Genomic DNA, 22,723 nt, shown 5'->3' on the forward strand with positions numbered 1-22,723 from the left:
CGAAAAAGCTTAAGCCAAGATCATGGATGACGGATGACGGTTACGAAAGGACGGAATGAGACTTTAGTGCCGTCCCTTAGGTCATCTAATCATTAGTAGGGTTGGACACTTAGGACTAGGGGACGGCACGGGACGTGACGGGACAGATGACTATCCGTGACGGTCAGTGACGTGACGAATGTTTCTTCATGTCACCGTCCCATCACACGTCCTAGAATTTTGGAAAAATCCATCATGTTCATGTAACTGTCATGGTTTGTGGCGTCCCCGTCACGTCGCCGTCACCAGAGGGCATCACCGTCACGTGTGACGGGAAAAATAACCATGCCGATGAGAGAATTTGAGGGGCATATCTCCAATTATCTTTGGATGGCATCTTTTTGCACGCGTGAATTAATGCAGGGACTTTTCTGCAAAATGTCAAGAAATCGAGTTAGCGACACCATGTGGCAAAATTTCGGCCATCGAAAAGCTTAAATCTAATGATTTTTAAGCTTTTTTGTCATTTTTAAAAATCCGTCACGGCTGTCATCCGTGACGGCTGTCCCGTCACATCACTCGTACGAGGCCCTCTGTCACTGTCACGCCCAGTTCGTCATCCGTCACAGTCACCGTCCCGAGCCCGTAATTTCATCACCATCATTGTCACGACATCCGCCACATTGCTGTCACTGTGACGTGTGACGGCTGCCGTTCCCTACTTAGGACTAAGGACCGGTTTGAACGGACCCAACCGGGAACCACAGGTCCTCCATTTGAGGGTACACCGGTTTGTCCAAACCGGACCAAAACAGGAAGTTCATTACTTGATATTTATATAATATTTTTTTTATAAAATTCTAAAAATGTCAAATCCAACTCGACGAAGAGATTCCTATTGAGCTCAGCGTAGACGCCATGTATTTGACCATCTGTAGGTAACCGCTTGATGTAGAGCATATTAAACATTACTATGAACATAAATTTTCTACTTTGACATTGACTAGTCAACCTCACCAGACCAGGACCCGTCCAGACCGGACTGGGACCGGACAACAACAGACCATAACCGGACCATAGTTTAGGTAAGGTTTAGGGCTTTGCTAGAAATCCGGACCGGGCCAGGACTGTCAAACCTAATCATTAGAATAATTGCCTCTCAACCGTCATTGGATCTGATTTCGCCATCGGTCCCGTCATCCTTGATGAAAAATGAAATGGTTGACTTTAGTCATCGTCATTGTTCTGTCTTCATTCCCGTTTAGTATTTAATCCGGGATGAATAATGGAACATATGACTTTAGTCGTCGTCATTGTTCAGTCATTCGTCCGTGATGAAGAGTGGAACAGATGACTTTAGCCGTCATCATCATTCTATCATCTGTCCCGTTCAGAAGTTAGTTCATGATGAAGAATGGAACCGATGACTTTAGTCGCCGTGATCATTCCGTCGGCCCCGCTCATTCGTTCATCTGTGATGAAGAATGGAACAGATGACTTTTGCCACTGTCATCATTACGCCATCCGTCTCGCTTAGTTGTTTGTCTGCAATGAAGAATAGAGCCAATGAGTACAGTCGTCGTCATCATTCCGTCATTTCTGTTCAGTCATTCATCCGTGATCAATAATAGAATGGATGACTTCAGTCATTGCCATTGTCCCAGCGTAGTTGCTGACTCATGATGTTTGTGTGTGGCCATTTTTCCTCAGGTTGTTACTTAAATAAATATACTTAGAGAGTAAGTTAGATATTAATACAATTTTTCCCATTCCATTACTTGTAAATATGCACCTAGCAAACTTCGACTGGTTATCATGTTTATGGAAAATATTATTGTCCCCTCCACACAATGGATGGGATGGAGTTTTGAACTGAGGAATTCCTTGAGGACCCATGGGGGTGGAGAGTATGAGGAATTTTATCAATTTAAAAAGTCAGCTCATGAGAAGAAGTTGAAGAATATTAATGGGATAATATTAAAGTCGAGGATAATATTTGTGAATGTGCATCATCACTACTTGAGAATCATAGAGCTCTCCCCTAGATCAATTATAATATGTTAATCGTTATACCAATATCATATATACAGTATTATTAAATTGATCATAAAATGTGTTTTATCAATATTAAAATGAGTAAATATAGTTTAAATATGATAATCTGATTTTTCTGGATTTTGTTGTATTTTTCTGAAATTTTATGACATCATAATCATAAAGAGAATATTTCTTGAAGTCTGAATATATTTGTTTTTTATGAAAATTTCTTAAACTAAAAAATTCTTTATGTAAAAGTATATTTTTATGGTGTTCTCTCACATCATATTTGTAAAGAAAACATCTTTAAAATCACAACACATGCTTTTAGGGATTTATTGAAATGATTTTACGTATTTAGATGCATTTTAGCAAGATTCAATGTCGTTGCACAATGTGTCTGAATTTGATTTATTGGGAATATGAGAAACCATTGGCTATGGCCAATCTATGGCATAGGCCAATGAGTAGCTTCCACAATCATTGTAAAATGTTGTTAATATGGCATTTTGATCTGTGATACCACAATGGACCATATTTTGATTCTTTTTGTTTGTATCTACAGGGACACATAGCAAGAAAACATATTCAGGGGAAAAAGTGGACATGTCAAACAATTGACAGCACAAGAAATTATGAAGAATAAAATTGGCATAAATGCAACTTGAAAGGGTGGCACATTTGATAAACCAGAGCTCAAGGTTAAAATCTTGAATTAAGGTTCTTATTTATAGAAAATAATTGATTATGAGTTTCTTATGAAGTACAAATTGATAGTTGAATCCATAGAGAGCATCTATTGAAACAATGAAGTCTAATTAATATATATACATATGAATATTTTTATAAGTGTTTGTACATATTGTTGTGTGATTTATGATTTTAATTTCAAAAATGAATTTAACCAATAAAAATAGTTAAAATAAATATTTTTTATTTTGATTACATTATAATAGTTTGATTATAATTTAAATAATTTTTGGGATATTTTAAAGCCAAAATTAATATTAATAAATAATATTCCTTCGTCTATATTTTGGGGTGGCAGTTGCGGGATACAGATATAAACATATAATCTGCGGGATATATATATACACATATAAAGTGGTCTCAAGAAAATCACACTTCTATGTCATATTTAATATTTACTGCATTATATTTATTATAACACACACAATATGCTTATAATTGAATTCCATGAATACATATCATGACTAAATGAATTATGATGATATCATAATATAATGATGATTAATCTTTAACCATACATTCTAAATATTATTATTCAAACTGATACTCAAAAAGGATATCAAAACATCAAGAAAGAACAAATGTGTCTAGTCCTAATATGATAAGTAATGTTGATCCACTATCCATTAGGGTGGTGGCACTATGGACTAACAGTGGGTCCTTTTTTCAGAAATATTTCATTGAATTGTTATGTATAAAGTTCTATATGGTACTATACAGAACCGTTAATTAGATTTATTCAAGTCACAATTGTGTAAGTGGCTTTTAGACTTGAGAAACCAAAGATACCATGTAGATGGAGAGCTGTATTTTAAATATTTCCTAAAAGGTCTAATCCTAAGATTCCAAATTTTCTTAACTCAGATGCATCAAGGAGCTCACAAAAATGATTGTGTGGTCGAAATGGGATCATCAACCCTCAATATAAAAACAGATTGAATCACGGAAGATTACCTATGTAAATCTCTAGAAAAGATATTGGAAATACCAGAGAAGATTTTCATTTATGATTGTTCACACATAAGTACTAACTAGAATAACTGATTAAGGATTGATGATTAACAACATCCTAATTCATATACACACATGATAACTGATGGTGATAAAGTTTCCATGAGAGAGTATAGATACTCATTTGTAGCTTATAGAGCATGAGGTGTAGTTTTGCACCCCAGGGCTGGGAACTAAAACTAAGGTTAGGTTAAATTGATATGTGATTAATTAATCTAGATGGTGATGTAATTAATTAATAAAGTTATTCAATAATGGTTATTTGGCCATTAGATTTACTAACTAGACTAATAAATAGGTTTTTAGAGCCCTACACATAACATGTTGAGACCTTGGTGGTTATAAAATAAATTTAGGGACTTTTATTCATTTTTAAGGATGGGAGAATTTTATGTAATTTTAATATGGTTTGTTAAGAAAATTTCCTCTAGGGTATAAATTGAGGGAGACACATGTTTGATATCCATGTGAGTATTTGAATTCCCTCCATTTTCTTTTTTTCCGCAACCTGATTGATGCTTCCAAAAGAGGTAATCTTCATTTGATACCCCAGTTGAGTCCTTTTAAGTGGCCTTTGTTGGGTTTTGTGGGCTTGATTGAAGATACAAAACAAATTTGTGTAGTAAGTTATCATATGGTCCCATCACCTTAGGTGGAACTGATCACCCTCTCATTTTGCTCTGACCTTCAAGCTATTGGGGTGTTTAGCTTATAGAGTATCCACATATTCACTAGAATGATAGATATCCTCTTAAAATTGTTCAATCCTCATTAAAGGTCTAGTTGATCTTTCCGTCATCAGGTCCCACTACAAAGAGAGTATTTTGATAAGAGGAGAAGACACGGGTGGCTAACCAGATCTGGCTGGCTCGGGTACCTAAAATGGGTGCCCCCTGTATTTAAACTTGTTTGCCCATGTAATTATGTGTATATACCAACATCCACAAGTCTTGTGCTTGTGACCCTCTACCACATGTATTCTTCGAGTTAATAATGTTAATGGCCCAATACTATTTTTTGACAGACTTTTTAAATTTATTCACAGAATTTTTATCATGTCATACGAATGAAGGATCAATTTAACCCAACCAATAGGTTAAGTTTCTGGCACATAGGGTGCCAAGCTACCCATTGTGCTCTAGGAGAAAAATATTCCAGCTTGTCAAATCTTTACCACATTAGTTAGTGTATGCATATAATCCATCATTTGCACTAGACTCTCTTATGACTCAGAGTATGGTTAACTGTCAAACCATACTATGTCATTCCAATTAGTACTGATGAGCAATGGAGATCATTGGTGAAAGTATTCTATAATATCTTTATTATCTTAGTTGGATATCTGATATATATTCTTCCTTGAGTCAATATTCTTCTATATCAAGGGATGACGATCCCATATTGGTCACTCATCTTGACCCCAAAACCTGTCTTTAGTATCACTATACTAATGTCCAAAAGATCAACCATACTTATCATATAAGAAGTATCATATTGTGCTATTCTTTCTAGATAGCTTTTTGCTTCTCTCCTTTGATTAGGAATATTTAGAGCACATGTTTAAAGACTAGTGATTATTGTATTATCATCTTATCATAATTCACTAAGTCATTTCATTTTTCAACGACTCATTATAAAAATCACACAATAATAAAATTATTATCAGTATTTTAATAATCTTAATAATGACATGAGAGCGTGATGGCCTTGATGGTCACATAATATCTATCACCCTCCCATTTCTTCACTTTATTTTCCTGATTACTTCTAATGAGACCATATGGTGAAGAAAACAAATTTATAACAGCACAGTCCATAAAGAAGAAGAGGAGATACAATGCTTTGAAACTTGTGTGAATATGTCTTGAGGTTGAACATATGAACGGCTTGAAGATGCCTTGTAAAGGATTCAAGAAAATGCATATTTGATCATTATGAATGTATGTTTTCAATTCCATACATGTTTTCATTTTGAGATCCTTCATTGATTCGATATTCTGTTAAGATTGAGTTGGGATTGAGTTGATCAATTATGCAATTCCCCTTTTCTCTTCCTCTTCCCAAGTGCTGATTCTATTGAGACTACATGGAGGGGAAATCATATTTTGTTAGCATAGGTTGACGGAAAAAAGGGATATCCAGTGCTAAAAAGATTGTGTAGATACGTGCAGATGCTCATTCGAGAAACCAAGAAATCATAGCTTTAATCCTTGCAAGGTGATCTTTTCAGTTCTATCTATGCTTTTTTTGTTTTTCAGACTCATTTTTTATTCAATATTACACTTCGCAATCCAGTTCTGCTAGAGTTAATCAAAACCACTAGTCCCAACAATCCATATCGAAATCAAAGGGGATTTTCTATTATCTAACTATTTTTAATTCATAAGTGGAAACGAAAGGCCTTTATAATACCCAACTTATTTCAACCTCTTTATATTTAAAGTCTAATCAATGCTGGACAAGATCCGGACCATTTAATTCGTGGCGCCCAAAGCGATCGTCAAATCTGAACCGTCCGTTTAGTTTGTCAGGGGGGATGCGTCTTCTTCATCCGGACTGGCCCCAATTTTATCAATGGCGGAGTTGATTGATTGCAATTGCTGCGATCTTGCTGGGGGAGTACGATTTCGGGAACCCTAATTCGCCATTGAAGCTGCGATCGGTGAATCAGGTATTTAATTAGGAAGAGATCGAGTGTATTCTATATGGTTTTCTACTTCAAAGCTCGGCCCGAGGCCGGAGATTACACCATTTTCATGGGCATTGATAAGCACGAAAACGAGGAGCTTATCAAGTACGGCTTCCCCGAGGATATCTGGTAATTCTTCACTTGATGCGTGTCTTTTTTATTCGGCTCTTTGCTGAAATTTTATGATTGCGGATTTCGTTCAACGTGGTTGCACTGGATTATGGTACGCCGCGCGTGGCATTGACTTTAGTGCATGGAATTTTGTTGGTCCGTATTTGTTGGGGTGGGGGTTTTGTGTTTTTCCTGAGTCATTTGACTTCTATTTGGAAGAAAAATGGTCGATTTGATGGCCTCTTTCCTGTCGAATTCCTCATGAGTTCGTGATTTCAATATTAGTTCATGATTCCGACTTACAATAGTCGTGAACTTCATTTTCTTGATTATTATCATTTCTCCCAAATTTGTGAAGTTTTTGCCGATTGTGCTAGTTTTCATGCGCCTAGCGATTCCCTTCACATCTCTCTATTTTTTTATCGTTTACCCAGATTCAAGGTGCATCAACGAAAGGTATCGGAATTTATTTTTCATTTTTTCTTCTGTTGAGGTTTCATGTGGACAAAATGTCCTCAGCTCATGTCTACCTGAGATTAAATAAGGGTCAGACAATCGACGACATTAGTGAAGGATTATTGGAAGATTGTGGGCAACTCGTCAAAGCTAATTCCATTCAAGGTGATCGCTTCCATTGTATTTTAAATCCAATTTCTTGTTATTACCTGGTTCAAATACCAAGAACATCAAACTATTGTTTCTCTTAAACATGAATTGAAAACTAAGGCTTCGTAAAAGGAAAAAATCATTCTACACAGACAAAATGTTTGAATGTTGCTCTGTTGGCAGGTAACAAGGTCAACAATATTGATGTCGTGTACACGCCATGGTACAACTTGAAGAAAACTCCTTCAATGGATGTTGGGCAAGTTGGTTTTCATAATCCTAAAATGGTATGCCACGTGCACATATTTGTTCACTCTAGGTTTCCAAAACCGCTATGTCACATTTTTTTTTTGAACAATCATTCCTCCGATGACGCCCGCACGCCAGCCCTATGTCCTATTAATTTATTCCTGTAAAAATTTCTCCATCCTCTTTTTTTGTATTTTACCGATTGACTCAGATGCATCTTGGACTTGAAATCTTGAAAAGCTGAATTTAGCATCTCAGAAAGCATGATATTTCTTCTATATGCTTGCAACATGAAAGAAAATTGATGATAATTTTTTGTGCATGTACATTTTTCTACACAACTCGGTCGATATATTTTAAATTATTTTCTATCTGCGTAGATCTGAGAGCTGTTGTGCTTGCCCTTTTTAGGTGCGCACAGTGAAGGTAGAAAAACGGATAAATGAAATAGTGAACCGGCTGAATAAGTCGAAAGTCGAAAGGAAGCCCGACTTGAAAGGTGATTCCCTGTGTCTTTTATTCCCATAAGTTCAAATGTTTAACTTTCATTAGTTTTAAAATGATGTTTTCTCTGTAAAATATCCGCCACAAAGGATACTATCTGCCAGGACCCTTTCCTTGCTCAAATATTTTGGATTCAAAACAACGCTATCAATGTTCCAGAATGCAAAGTCGCAGAACAGGTGAGGACGGAGAGAGAGAGAATGGAAAAAACAGCAATGCTGCTGTTTTTCCCGCAATCCAACATGATGTCCAAGCCGCATAGTCGACTATTTCGCTGGAGACCACGACAGAAACAGATAGTGATCAGGGTGGGTTGAGTCAAGAGAAGAATGGGGAGTTCTTATCAAGGGTTTGTCTCCGTCTCTCGATTGATCTCCCCCTTTATGGCTCACCGGTGTACCGTGAGTCATATTCAGCCACTTTATGGGCCGGAAATAGTGGGGGCCATTTGGGCCACCTTTACTTCTGATAAGCCCTGATTGGGGTCTTAACACTTTCTCTCAACTCTGCAATCTTCATTAGTCTTCATCCATAACAAGTTAGTTGATGCGTGTGTTGTTCCCAAATGATTAACAGTCTATTGTTTTTATATCGAAAAAGCTTAATAATTATTTGGAGCATGGGGCAGGTTCGTAACATAATTCTAAACTATTGGTGAATAATGCTGTGTGCAGGAGGATTTTTTTTTTTTTTTTTTGAATGAAAATGTGCAGGAGGAAATAATATGTCATGTTTTCATCTAGTCATTCATATGATATATGAAATGGGATTGGGATTGTTTATGGATATTAAAGGTTTATTTATTGTGCAGCTGAGCGTGAGGCTATAAATGCAGCGGAAAGAGCAGAGAGGAAACTTCAATTGAGGGATAAGGTGAGCACTTTAAAATTGCCTTGGTGAAAATGCGTATGAATGTACGTTCTCTCTAAGGAAACTGAAATTGATCGATCGATGCGGAATGTAATTAGATGACGAGAAGGAATACAAATGTCTTTTTCAGAAAATCCAGGGATTACTGCATCCATTTTAAATCTGAAATTGATCGTTCAATGCAGAACATCTTGCGAGAAAGCAAAAAGTGTAAGGTTAATGGAATGGGTACGCAATAACAAAAACCCTCGATTCATGCATCCATTTGAATGAAGTAATTGATCGATCAATGTAGAGCGTCTGGTGAACAAAGAAAGATCATTTGATGCAGAGAAGGAATACAAAAAAATATGAAACCCAGGAATTCATGCATCCAGTTGAACGCACAAATTGATCTATTAATGTAGAACATCTGGCGAGAAAAGAAAATTTATGTTATGAAGGAAAATAATGCAGAAAACAGAAAATCCAGGTATTTACGCATTGATTTGAACACAGAAACGGCGCGAAGAAATGGAAAGGCAGGAGAAGGAGAAGCAAGCAGAGATTAGAAGTTACAAAGGCCTCATGGTAGCGGAGAAGATGACGTCCAACAGGCAGATCGCATCTGCCAGCAAGTCCTTGCAGGAACTGGAAGAAGATTTCATGTGATCTTTGTAAGTGCTTCATCATTCTTCCTGCTGGATTTGACCCACCGAGAGTGAAATTTCTACTTCAATAATGAGGACATTTTGGAGATGGGTGGGATGACTCTAGCGATATATATACACTTGTAAACTTTGAGATATTTTGCCAGGGCCTCTATATATTCTTAGAGTAATGTTAGAATCATGTGGGCTTGTTCGTGTGTATGTTCTTTTACCGTATTATGGCGTAATTCAGCAATTACAATATTAGTATGACTCTGTGAGTGCACCAGTTGGCAAAAAATCCTAGGACGAAAAATACTTGGTTAAAACTTTGTTGGAAGAAAGTTAAAACTTTTTTGGGTCGTAAATATAACCAAGGGCTTGAAATTTCCTTGGACTTCTCATTTATCCCATCATGGCTGTTGAATGGGGACTTAGGGAGCATCTTGTGCGCTTCTCCGCAGAAAAAAATCCCTTTTGATTTGCTGAACAATCATCAGTTAAATTTTAAGAAATGAATATGACAATGCGACCACAATTTTCAATTATCCACAAAGCAACATTGCTCTGTTCTCAGTCTAAGTTCTATTTAATCTCAAGTAAAAGCTATGATGATTAATAACCATTAGGAGGGGGTTACAGCTCTTTTCTGTATCATTTCTTTTCGCCTATCATGTGTCACGTGTCTTCCTTGAAGGTTGCACAAGGTTGAAGCCCCTTGGTAAATATATCTCCAACCTGATCTGAGGATTCCACCAACAGCAGCTGGAGAATATCAGCTCCATTTGTTTCTTTGATGAGATGACGATCGATCTCATTATGATTCGGGCAATCGTGTTGACTTATTGTCATAGTGTACACAGTCTTTCCTCCAATTGGAATGGTAGGTCTTGTTAGATTCCTCTTCCAAATGATCTCACATATACCTTGAGCTAGTCATTTGAACTCCACTTCAGTACTAGATCTGCCAACATGTTTGTTCATACTTCTCCAGCTCACAAAGCTCTTGCACATATATGCACAATACCCCGATGTCATCCTTCTGTCCATCACAGAGCTTGCATTATCAGAACCGGTGTAAACCGTAACACTTTATTTCTCATTTTCTTTAATTGGACACCTGTGCTAGGTGTGCCTTTTAGGCATGCCAGAATGCAATGAGTGGCCTATTGGCGTACTTCACATTGACTGAGTAGGTTTAAATCAAATGCAATATCAGGCTTAGCATGATTCAGATAAATTAATATCCTAATCAACCACTTGTATAATTCTCAGGTCACTAGGCTTTCCTCTCCAGTACCTTGTTTTGTGTTTGGATCGTCCGGAGTGCTCGCAGGTTTGGGCGACAATTGACATGCTTCCATGAGAATAACTAAGATGTAATTCTCTTGTGACATAAATATTTCGTATGTGGAGTAAACAACCGTCATGCCCGAGAAATATCTTAGTTTCCCCAATGCATCAATATAAAATACTAATAAATGTGATTCCTAGAGATCATTTGCTTCCACTGGATCATCCCTAGAAATTAAAATGTTGTCCACATACGATCAAGGCTGTTACTCCGGACACTTGACTTTTAACGAATATGGTGTGATCTCCATTGCTTGGACAATACCCCAGTTTCTTCATAGTCTTGGCAAATGTGCCAATCCGCATTTGTGGATACTACTTTAGACAATATAGGGTCTTCTTCTATTTACAAACCGTATATGCCTTATGGGCATGTTTATATCCATGATGTATGGTCATATAAACTTCATTTTCCAACTGACCATTGAGAAAAGTATTATATACGTCAAACATTCCAGTCTATGTGAGCAGCTAAGGCGTGAAGGATCTGTACACTATCCAGCTTGTCTGCTGGAGCAAACATTTCAAAATAATAAAATACATATGACCGTGTAAAACCCTTGGATACCAACCAAGCCTTATAACGTTTCAATTCTCCATTAGGTCAATACTTCATAATATAGGCTCATTTAATTCCGATGATTCTCTTGCATGGAGGTAGTGTTACTGTCTTCCAAGTGCCATTTTTCTACAACGTTGTCATTTGCTCATCCATAACTTGACTCCTTTTGTTGCTAGAAAGAGCTTGCTCAACTGACTTGGAGCGTCAATTCAATCCACCTTGGAGAGCATGTCTGATAAGCATCACAATGAGATAAAGGGGTCCCTGAGAGCAATGCAATGTGCCACTAACATCTTCCTTATTTGGTTAGTTCACCTCTCCAGACCCCGACTCAAACACAGCAGGAGTTGCTTCCTCATTATCCACTTGTGGATGTTCTGGACTTGGTGCTGATTTTGCATGTCAATGATACAGGAGTCATCACAATCCTCCTGGGAGTTTTGCTCCATATTATTCACTGGTTTTTATATATTTAAGTGAAATGGCAGACTCAATGGATCAACCGGTGAATTGACTATCACATTGGTTGGCTGTTGAGGGATATCACTTCTTTAGAATGCCACACATTCATCAAATGTCACATTGGAAGAGACAAAGAAACATCTAATGAAGGGTGATAGAACCTGCAACCCTTCTGATGAGATGAATAACCAATGAATATGCATTTGACTGAACATGTTTGAGTTTCCCAATTGTTGGAGAGGAATCGTGCACGTAGGCTACACACCCAAAAATTTGATGGAGAAGATGAGTTTGAAATTTACTTAATGAGATGTGGTTAATTAAATTGGTACTTGCCTAAATCGCCTCTTTCCAATATAATTTATGGACATTTTACTGATTTAACAATATCCTAACAGTTTCCACAACACAACTTATACATCTTTCGGTGAGCCCATTTTGTTTAGGTGTTCTCATGCATGACGATTCATGAGCGATGGCCCATCACTCAAAATAATCAGCCACTTCATAATTAAAGTAGTTTTGGCATTGTCAGATCTGAACCTTTAAAGGGTAAACCCAAATTGGGTATGAACCATCTCACAACACTTGCACTCTCATATTTTAAAAAATAAACCAGTGTGCTCCTGTAAGACCAGAGATAGGCATGAGCCCCCAAATGTCACTGTGACACGAAAGAATGAAATTTGGGTAGGTTCACTGACGTGACCAAAAGTAGCTCTCTTGTGTTTGTCTAGTTGACATGCCACCCATACAACAGTTTTAACATCAATACCAATAAACAAAGAGGGAAATAAACATTTGAGAATTTAAATGAAGTGATGTCCCACTCAATCACGATGCAGAAAAATTTATTCCCATGATAATCTTCTGAGAAGCACTGATGATCTCTCTCTTCCAAAATAATAGTTTTCCATTGCCTCTAATTTGTGTAGTATTCTTCCCCTCATTGTCATATAGAAAATATCCATCGAAATTCACAGTGACTGAGCAGCTAATATGAGAAACAAACTTCTGAGGGAGAAAGAAACATGGCCTTCAACTTTGAGACATGTAAAACATTATTAATGACTACCAGTTCATCCAACTTAAAACCACCCATAACAGCCACCTGAAGTCATCCAATAGCAGCGATAACCTTTCTCTGACCATCAATTCTAACATAATTGATATATTTAACATTGTACATGGTCATATGGTTAGTGGGCTTAGTATCCATTATCCAAGACCATTATGGAAAAATATTAGGATATAGAAGTCCAAAAGTGATGACATATTCATTAAATCTGATGAGGAATGAAGAATTGAGCATGCCCATTAGTTTCATTATGTATTTTGAGCTTCTGTAAGTTTGGGAAATTTAGACCTTTTTCTGTTTCTCCTTCCTCTAAGGATATCCATGGATCTCGAAACAAGTTTCCGTGGTATATTGATTTCATTTTCTGTGGGAAAATCCTTGCTATCCCTTAGATCCTCCTTGACTCCATCTCTTGAGTCAATTTTTTTGCCACAAAGAAAATTCTGTCCACACTCCTGCTCGACCTCCTGTCCTTTAGTTGGCGGAGGAACTCTCTTAGAGAACAAGGGCGAGGAGTCATGCCTCTCATTGGCAGAGCAGAACTTCAGTCTGCTTTCTTCCTCTGTGAGATTATGGATTGCTTCATTTAAATTTGATACTTTCTCCCACAAAATGTTCTGATTCCTAACATGTTCATATATGAGATTCACACCTACCAAAAACATAAACATCTGGTGTCTACGAGTGTGTTTCTTATCTTCCCATTAGGAGACTTGACATGCTACTAGTGATCCACTTGACACCAAATTACATTGAACTGACATGCATATTTCATAATAGACAGGTTACCGTGCGTCCCTTTTTGATCTCGGTCAATGAGAGCATAAAACCTCCTAATATCATTCCTCTTGGAATAATTGGTGTGGATCATATCCCTCATTTGCTTCACAATATCAATGTGGAGAAAGTTATCATACATCTCAAGGGCTAGAATGACAAGAATCCAAGTTCGGATGAAGCCCGTCTGTGTGACCCAGGCTTCAAACCCTGGGATATCTTCTATCACTTGGTCGTTCACTAAGTGTTTACTCAAATACCTAGCCTTCAGTGTTATCATAAAAAACTTCAGACACAGATAGAAATTTGTTATGTAGAATTTGTGTGGAACTTTGTGAGGTACTTCGAGCAATGAATGTAGGATCTTCATAAAAACATGATTCTCTACACAATATCATCAATGTGAAGTTACTCCAATGCTAGATGCAACATCTCGCTCCATCATATAGGTTGAAGGAAAAACTTCTTCCTAGTGGCACCAGGCCATATGGATGCTGGTGACGATCAGCGACAGAGGACAATGAATGATAAATTGAGACAATGGCATTCGTGTCATGGCTATGATATCATGTCAGCTCAGCTAGAGCAGAAAAGACCAGTAGCCAACCTCCAGATTTAAGGTTTTAGAAGGAAAAAAGACAACCTTAATTTGTGCTCAGAGTTTGGCGTTTCAATACTCATGAGATACATTGGATGACTTGGGCCTGGGCCCATGGCAAGAGCGAGCTCGGGCCAATGCCCAAGCCTGGCCCATATTAAGTGACTTAATACACACAAAGGAGTCACTTAATCAATGAAACAAAAGTACATTAAGGGGCTCTATTTAACAATTTATATTATATCTGAGTAAATTTTTACTAGCCCAAGGGTTATTCTTGACCATTGTAACCCCCTAACCTACTAGGCTCCAAGCCTAAGACATGAATACATCTGCAAAGGGAAAAGGTTGATTTTATGAGAGGTAAAGTCAAATCAAACCCATTCAAAAAATAAAAAGATGCAGAAAACATATTTATTTGAAGATTCGAAACCACGTCCTTCTAAATACAATATTTATTTGAAGCTTCTCTCTCCTTTAAACTCATACCTCACTTTTTTGGCTACATTGGATGAAGCCAAACAATATTCAAATAAAGGTGAGACAAAGAGATTGTTCGTCATTCCTTCTAATGATGGTGTGGTGGCTTTTGTTACTTCAGCCAAATTCCTAAATCTGCAATAATGCATTTATGTTAGCCTCTAATGTCCCTTTATCTCAAAATATGTCCACATTAACTTTGAGGTCTCTTGACATATCTTTGAGGTATCCTGTCCACATTAAGCTAGAGTCTCAGTTATATATGAGAGAAATTATGTTTATACATGACTTGAATATTAGATTGTTGTTTTTATAGTCATTATTTTTACAATTCAGGCAATATTGAGTCCCTTAGAACATTCCATTGACATCTCAAAATGGAATGAAATAAAATTAAATAATTATCTCACAAGCTTACATAGATTTCATTGTCATATACTAAGAATTCATTTTAAGTTGAAACATAGCCTAGTTGTTAACCTACTGATTTTTCTGATTGAGATGCCATGGATCATCCCTTTTGGGAAAAATTTTTGAAGCCTATTATAAGTCTGAAATTTTATCCAGGTGCCGCCTAGCACCCAACCAAAGGCTATTGAAATAAATTATTGCCTCAAGATTATATCTGATCCTGGTGTGTCAAAGTTGTGAACTGTAAATGTACTAAACAAGACAGAAACCTAGCAGTAGCTTCTCTATCTGTTTATCATCTCATATTTTGGGGAACTATACAATGTCCTCTTGCCTAGATTCAAAGTACTTGTTTTAATATTTTACAATAAGATGTAGTTTCCTTCAAAATATAATTTTGTCTTAAGAATATGTTCAACCATTATTTACTAACTAGTTTGTGATACCATGTGTTATTTCTTATAAACTGGGTGGAGTATATATATTATAAAGTTTATTTATATAACTATATACACCAAGTCAGTGTGATTGTTGGTACCAAGTTTTTAACTGAAGATGACATTATACTTCAGCAAAAAAGTTAAAATACAATAGAAAATGGTTATACTAGTTATATTTCTCATCATTTACATGGGGAAAATGTCTAATCATTATTTCCCACTCTGCCAACTCTACTCGTCCTCAAATCCCCTTGGCATTCTCCATCCCACTAGAGACCCTCTCCATCTCTCTTGTTCATACTACATGACCGAACATATCATTGGATCAGAGTTATTAGGCCATAAGCCCCGACCTGTATACTGTTACCGCTGCATGTATGACATCTGCCTTAACATCAGTTTATACTCCGCCCATGCCAAGCATAGCCCTATGATGAAGGAAATTTACATGTGTCATTGTAGTGTTGTTGTAATTTTAATTTTCCAAAATCAAAGAAATTTTATAAATATATAAAACTCACTCAAAACTATAGTTCGAGCAAGGTCGTCTCCACAGGGACTGGCCTTTAGATGTGAATTTAATACTTGAGTTATAGTAAATGAGCAATAATATTAGTACTAAAGACAGTGAACGTACGAGGAGATAAGAAGTAAGTAAATGGAGAGAATAGTGGATGGATGAGAGCCTAGATATGAGAGAAATAATATCAAATGTTATTTATTTCTGTTTATAGAGACTGGAAATAATAAAGAAGTAAGATATTAGATATTATAGTTAAGGATGATATTAGTGTAGGGAGTGGAAAAGGTAGAGAAGAGTAATAAGATAGATGGAATAGTAAAATATTATGAATAGAGACTAAAAGTTTATTTAATTAACTAGTAATGAGATATATGTGAATATGAAGTGTCTGTAAGGATAATGATAGTAATATCTTAGTTAGACAGGGAATAATGAAGAATAGGAGTAGGGTTTTGATAGATAGGAAGAGAGAATATTTAATTAGGTCTAGATAAGTAAGCTAGAGAAGTATTTGTATATGCTAAGAATTTAATACTAAGTTTAAGATAAATAGGGAGAGAAGAAGGAATTATCTAGTTTATAGTATAACTAAGTAGCTAGATAGGAAGAGTGATAGATTAAGAGTAAATAAAGAGACTAAGATGAGAAATAAGAATGATAATATATGATACTGGTAGGCTACAACTTATGTAGGTTTAGTACTTACTATATAGTTATATATATTTATATTTTTAATATATTTTTATAGTAAAAAATAGAGTGAAATAAGGGTCGTTCTATCAACAGCCGAGAGGTGTTTGACAGAATGCCTGAAATAGACCAAAATAGGAGTAAGTGGATATGTATATCTATATTTTTTATCCTTTTTTCTAAGGTTGAATGAATAGGAACTTAGATAAATTCATTGATATCTTCGAATGCACACTAGGCGCATGAAGAAATGCCTAAATGAAAGTGATTCACAAAAAAATAACGAAATCGATAATGTCCTCTATTCAAATCAAAATGAGTTGGATCAATTGTGTGCATCAAATGATTTTCTACCAGGTTGAGCAGAGATACAACCTGATTTGCCTTGAGTCAATAAGCAAGGGTGACAGCGCTGGTTGTTTGCCGCATAACCTTGGTGTGCGACTCCCTGGCTCTTCTCCTCCATACTCACACGAAACCTTATCTCCCTAGGCTCTCTCTAGCACCGTCCTGAATGACTGGAGTCGTCAGAGCAGTGTCACTCACCTCCTTTTGCTCTTGCCACCGTTGGAAGGGTCCTTCGCTGTTGCCTTTTCTCTAGAAATAAATATCATTATTATTCTTGTGTGTTTTATAATAACTTCGTGAAATTTGATGAGATCATAATACAGTGATCACTACTCTCTAAAGATGTATTATTAAAATTCCTATTCGAGGGATATCATACTACCATGATCGATTAGCACTATTTGATCCTACTCATACGATAAGTAAGGCTGATACTGTCGTAATTATTGTAGAGACACTAAGGACAAACAAAAAATCCTCTTCAAGAGAATATTTCATTGAAATTATATGTAAAAGGCCTGAATGATATTATACCTAAATGCCAATCAGACTGATTTGTGTAACAAATTTAACAGATCTATAATTAGTCCTTTTAGTTGACATACCAATGACATTTTGTGAAAGAAAAACTATATTCTGATACAGGATTCAAACAATTCTTAGCTCAGATATAGAAAGAGGTACACAAAGGTGATTGACTGGTTAATCTGGGATAGTACTCCCTCACTATATGGGGAGATTGATTTGAAGAAGCATTAAATCCATGAAAGGGTAGTGAAAATGTTAGAGAAGGCATTATCCAATTATATACTATTAATAAGAACTAATTGGAATGATGGATTAGGGTTGGAAAAATAATCATACCCTAATTCATTTGGGAGTCTCGCATGAATGCAGCATTATACATTACAATAATCAATGTTGGTAAAGGTTCCATGAGAGAGTTCAGTTACTACTTTGTATCTCCTAAAACATGAGATGTATATTGGCAACCCACATGCTTCAAACTTAACCTATTGATGTCATAATTGATCCTTGATTGATTATATATATATGGTGATATAGTTAATTAATATGGTAGGCCAATAAATGCCATTGGGGTATAAAAGTAATTAACTAGACTAATACATGGGCCTAGAGGTTCACACACATAAGATTTATGGGTGTTGGTGGATCTACTTAAAATCATACGGGTTTTTTAAGTATCTAAATAAGTATTAATAGAGGGGTAGCCATTTTAGAGAAAAAACATATCAGGAACATAATCAATTGAGTTGTATAACGTCAATGCAAAATTATTTGATGATGTTACAAATATAACAGACACCTAAATGCATAACATAATGTATACTACAATAAGATTCTTTATCTTTGGCTGCACAGGTCCCGCAAGATCCCAAACAAGAAATCCTTACATGCCTCAACCCTAAGCATCCCCTTATATTTTCTACTCACATGGTAAATTAAGTTACCACATCCTTAGGTCATATACTTTCCTGATATTTGTACGCCTGATTTGGGGTATTGATAATCCTAAAATTGGTATGTAAAATATGTCGTTATTTTCACTTTTAGACATATGCAATAAAATTTATAATAGCCCTTAATCACCTAATACTATGTATAGAGCAAGCAAGGGGTCGAACCACAGGGAGGCACTCTGTAATAATTTTTATTCTATTTCAAATGAATTAATTCAAGAATGAATTAATTTTGCATTCAATGGGCCTTAATTGTGTTTAATTTTGTTTGAGATTAATTAAAATTAAGCAAAAGCTTAATTTTGATCGTAATATTTTCGGTCAAGACACTCTAGATAATATATTTTTTATTCTTATATCAGATTAATTTGGATTACCAATATTCCAAACAAGATGATTTCTGAAGACAATTTTTATGCATTAAAATTGGGAATTAATAATCAAGAAACGGATTTTTAAAATTGGACTTGAAGATGGACGAATTTTTGGATGAAATTTTGGATTTAGGTTTTTTATATATTGAATTGAATTTTCAAGCAATTAATTTCTAAATCTAGAGAGATAAATTAGATGAATTAATCTAGAGAGAGAAAGTAGAAGAATTTGGGGGAAAATGAATAAAAGATGAAATTTGACCCTAATCTAGAGATCTAAGATGCAAAATGGGATGAAAAAAAATGTATAACTACATATTAATAGTCAGATCTTGAATCAAAATCATGCTAATCACCATTCAAATAAACTTCAAGGGCATGTACATTTTGCCCATGCCTTGGCGTTTTAGAATCATTAATAAAGAAGTTAAAATAGTAAAGTAGAAACTTACAACTTTGAATAATGAACCAAGATCTGTCGAGTTCAAAAGCAGCACCTGTGTCCTTCCTGGTCAATTTCTTGGGGGAGAGCTTCCAAAGTGAATTTCCCATTCTTACCGACCTCTACTTTAAAATCCAATCGTCTAGATCGTAGAGGGTGAAAAGACAAACCTACCCTCAAAATTTGAGCTTCATCGGACGGCTAGATCTCAAGATGCTCAACATGTGGTTTCTTGATAATTGTCTCTCACTAAACTAACCCGAGCGTGGTGGAGTGCAGTCGAAAATATACTGGAAGACGTAATATAACAGATGAGCAAGGAGAACGACGTACCTCGTCGGTGGCGGCGTTCGTCGTGGCATCTTCATAGGGCACGGGCTGGTACGGGCTGGTAGGCAGAGGCGTGTCGTTGATGAACACGGCTTGGCTCGACTGGCGGCGGAGTCACAGCGTAGAAGCGTGTAGTTGGAGGTCGAAGGCAAGGAAGAGAAAAGGTCACGAGACGGTCCGCGGCAAGGGGCTCAAACAGTCGTCAGATGCAGGACAACGTCGGGGATGAGGTCTTGCCGACACCGAGATGTGAGACTCGGTGTCGATATCATCAGTGCACGACATCTACTCAGAGGTAGTCGTCCCACACAGGTCTCCTACGGGGATGACCTACGTGAAATGGACGAGTAAAGGGTGTCGTACGTGCAGTTGCCGGCTAGCCAAGGGGGGCCGACCTCCGGGGTATCGACGGAGTCGCCCGGAGACGGGAGGCAGGCCTTCCGACCCTCGTCGGGGTAGACAAGGACGTTACAGCGCCGAACGGGATGAATCCCCCTGGTGGATGCTCGCACGGGACGAGCGGACTCAACTCGTACCAAACGGGTAATACGCTCAAGTTTGGCGAATATTCTCTCAACCTTACTCGCTCACCTACGTCTATCCCGAGCGCGGTGGAGGCGACCGAAAGTATACTGCAAGAAATAAGAGACGGGACGGAGCGGCGTACCTCGTTGTCGTCCAGGGATTCGTCTTCTTATTCTCGGAGTGGTTCGGTGGCGACTGGTCGGTGTCGAGGTGGCGGAGACGAGTAACTGTACCGAGGCACGGCACGGGCCGATTGGCGAGGTTCTGAGAGCTGACAGCTACGGACACATCGGCCGACGGCGGGGACGTGCGGTGGTTGGGGCACAGAGTGCGGCTCAGCGTGCGCAAGGGGCGCAGCACGGCAAGTAATACAAGGCGCGGGGCCGCACAGAGGGTGCGGCGCGGAGGCGCGAACGGGCGCGGCGGGGTCGCTGCGCAACAGCAGGCGAACACCGCGGCGGCTGTGTCCGGCGCGGCAGGACGAAGCGACTCAAGTGGCGTGGTGCAATCTCCTTTCCGAAGGTGAGGTGCATGGTTTGAACTGGCCGTGCGCGGACGCGCAGAGTGGCGTGTGGCGCGGCGGAACTGAGCGACACAGACACGGCGGACGCGTCCCAGGGGGAAACACCGTCATCGAGGTCGGTGGGGAGTAAAACGGGCAAGGAGGCGGTTCAACGGCGTCCGCAGAGGGCGCTGGGTTGGACTTGCGCGCGCGAAGGCATCATTCACGGGCTCATGCAGAGCACCGACAACGACCTACCTAGGTGCAACTGGGCGTCTCAACAGGCGGCGGGCTCGATGGTGACGTAAACGGTGAGGGGCGGCGGTGCAGCATCGCGGGGCGATCTCGCGGCGGGCTGCTACTGCAGGGGCGGCGACCACGCGCAGGGCGACTGCAGCACGGTGGTGCGTCGCGAGGCCGTGGACAGTGCGGGCCGCGCCGGGAGGGGCCGACGGCGGCCAGGAGTGGCGGCGGCCGGCAGTCGTCCTCCTCGTTCCCCCTTCCCAGCTTTTTCTTGTTCCTTTCGCTTTCTTCTTCTCCTTCTTCCTCCCTCTCTTCTTCTCAAAGGTCAAAACCCTAATCTTCAACGGGAACTATTCTTTTTCAAAATCAACCAGAGATACCGAATGTTTAGGGCAACCCTACTTCCCTTCTATAGGGGGGGGGAGTGTGGGTGACCGCTTAGACCAAAAACCCAAAGACATCATAAAGGAAACTCTATGACCTAGGACCAAAGGAAGTGGAACAACAAGGAAGAAGAGAGAAAACAAGAGGGAAGGGAGAGGAGATCCTGACAGGATAAACCTCTCGCCTTACATGTAACCATGACGAATTTAAAACGATGAACGGTGACGACTAAAACCAAAATGACGAACAAAACGAGAATGTAATAACGATGCTAAGGAGTCCGTTACCCGGGATATTTGAATCCGGGCGTGCGTACCGTCGCCTTAGCTTGCCGAGCAGGTTGAACAAGTATGGCTGGCGGTGTCGGGGGCGACGGTGATGTCTCCGAAGACGTATCCGGGGCTGCGGCTGCTGCTGCGCCATCAACGTAATATAACAGATGAGCAAGGGGAACGACGTACCTCGTCGGTGGCGGCGTTCGTTGTGGCATCTTCATAGGGCACGGGCCGGTACGGGCTGGTAGGCAGAGGCGTGTCGTTGACGAACACGGCTTGGCTCGACTGGCGGCGGAGTCACAGCATAGGAGCGTGTGGTTGGAGGTCGAAGGGGAGGAAGAGAAAAGGTCACGAGACGGTCAGCGGCAAGGGGCTCAAACAGTCGTCCGAATTTGACAGATATCGTCACTAGCAGAATCTGGAGGCAGACGTGAGCAGTGGTCGGTGGCTCATCGGCTGGCACAATTCGGAGCAACGACCGGCGGTAGGGAAGCAGCGCGATGACTTAGTGTGGTGCTGCGGCAGGACACGAGCACGAGTAGCGTGCAGGATCGACAATTTTGGCTTCGGCGTGGACGCAGCGCACGGTCGTAGTCACGAGGGACGTAGTAGATGTCGAGGACGTTGCAGGGGTCTTGCCGCACGTGGATCAGTGCCAAGGAATCAGCGCGGACCAACCCCGGGTGCGTCAGAACTATCGTGGTGCGACTGCACCGCAGCTGGCGAAGGAATGGCTGGAACGGAGACCAAAGGCTTGCGGATCGGACTCGTCGGTCGATGCTTCTCAGCCAATGCCTGGGTGGTCGACCAACCCACACGGCGGATTAGGCTTGTCGGTCGCCGTTAAAATGCCGGCCCAAGTGAACCCGGTTGACCGCACGCGATCCCGGTCGTCATTAAAATGACGTCGTTGAAGAGCAGATGCGTCGTCGATTCCGGCTGTTTGGTCGAAGCTCGCAGGATCGGTCCGTCGCACGGTGTTTGGCCGCGCAGTCGCTTTGCTGAATCGT

The 22,723-nt window shown here is 39.2% G+C and overlaps 1 protein-coding gene across 1 annotated transcript; it reads left to right on the forward strand.

The window, feature by feature from the left end:
- Nucleotides 1-6,330: 6,330 nt before the first annotated feature.
- LOC144700611 (coiled-coil protein) lies at nt 6,331-9,626 on the forward strand. The gene is made up of 6 exons (XM_078572055.1): nt 6,331-6,595; nt 7,071-7,198; nt 7,367-7,470; nt 7,844-7,931; nt 8,748-8,809; nt 9,305-9,626. The coding sequence occupies exons 1-6, from the start codon at nt 6,483-6,485 to the stop codon at nt 9,455-9,457; spliced, it is 648 nt and encodes a 215-aa protein (XP_078428181.1). The 5' UTR covers nt 6,331-6,482; the 3' UTR covers nt 9,458-9,626.
- Nucleotides 9,627-22,723: the final 13,097 nt, after the last annotated feature.

Source organism: Wolffia australiana, chromosome 3 (assembly GCF_029677425.1).
Source record: "Wolffia australiana isolate 7733 chromosome 3, ASM2967742v1".
Taxonomy (NCBI): Eukaryota; Viridiplantae; Streptophyta; class Magnoliopsida; order Alismatales; family Araceae; genus Wolffia; species Wolffia australiana.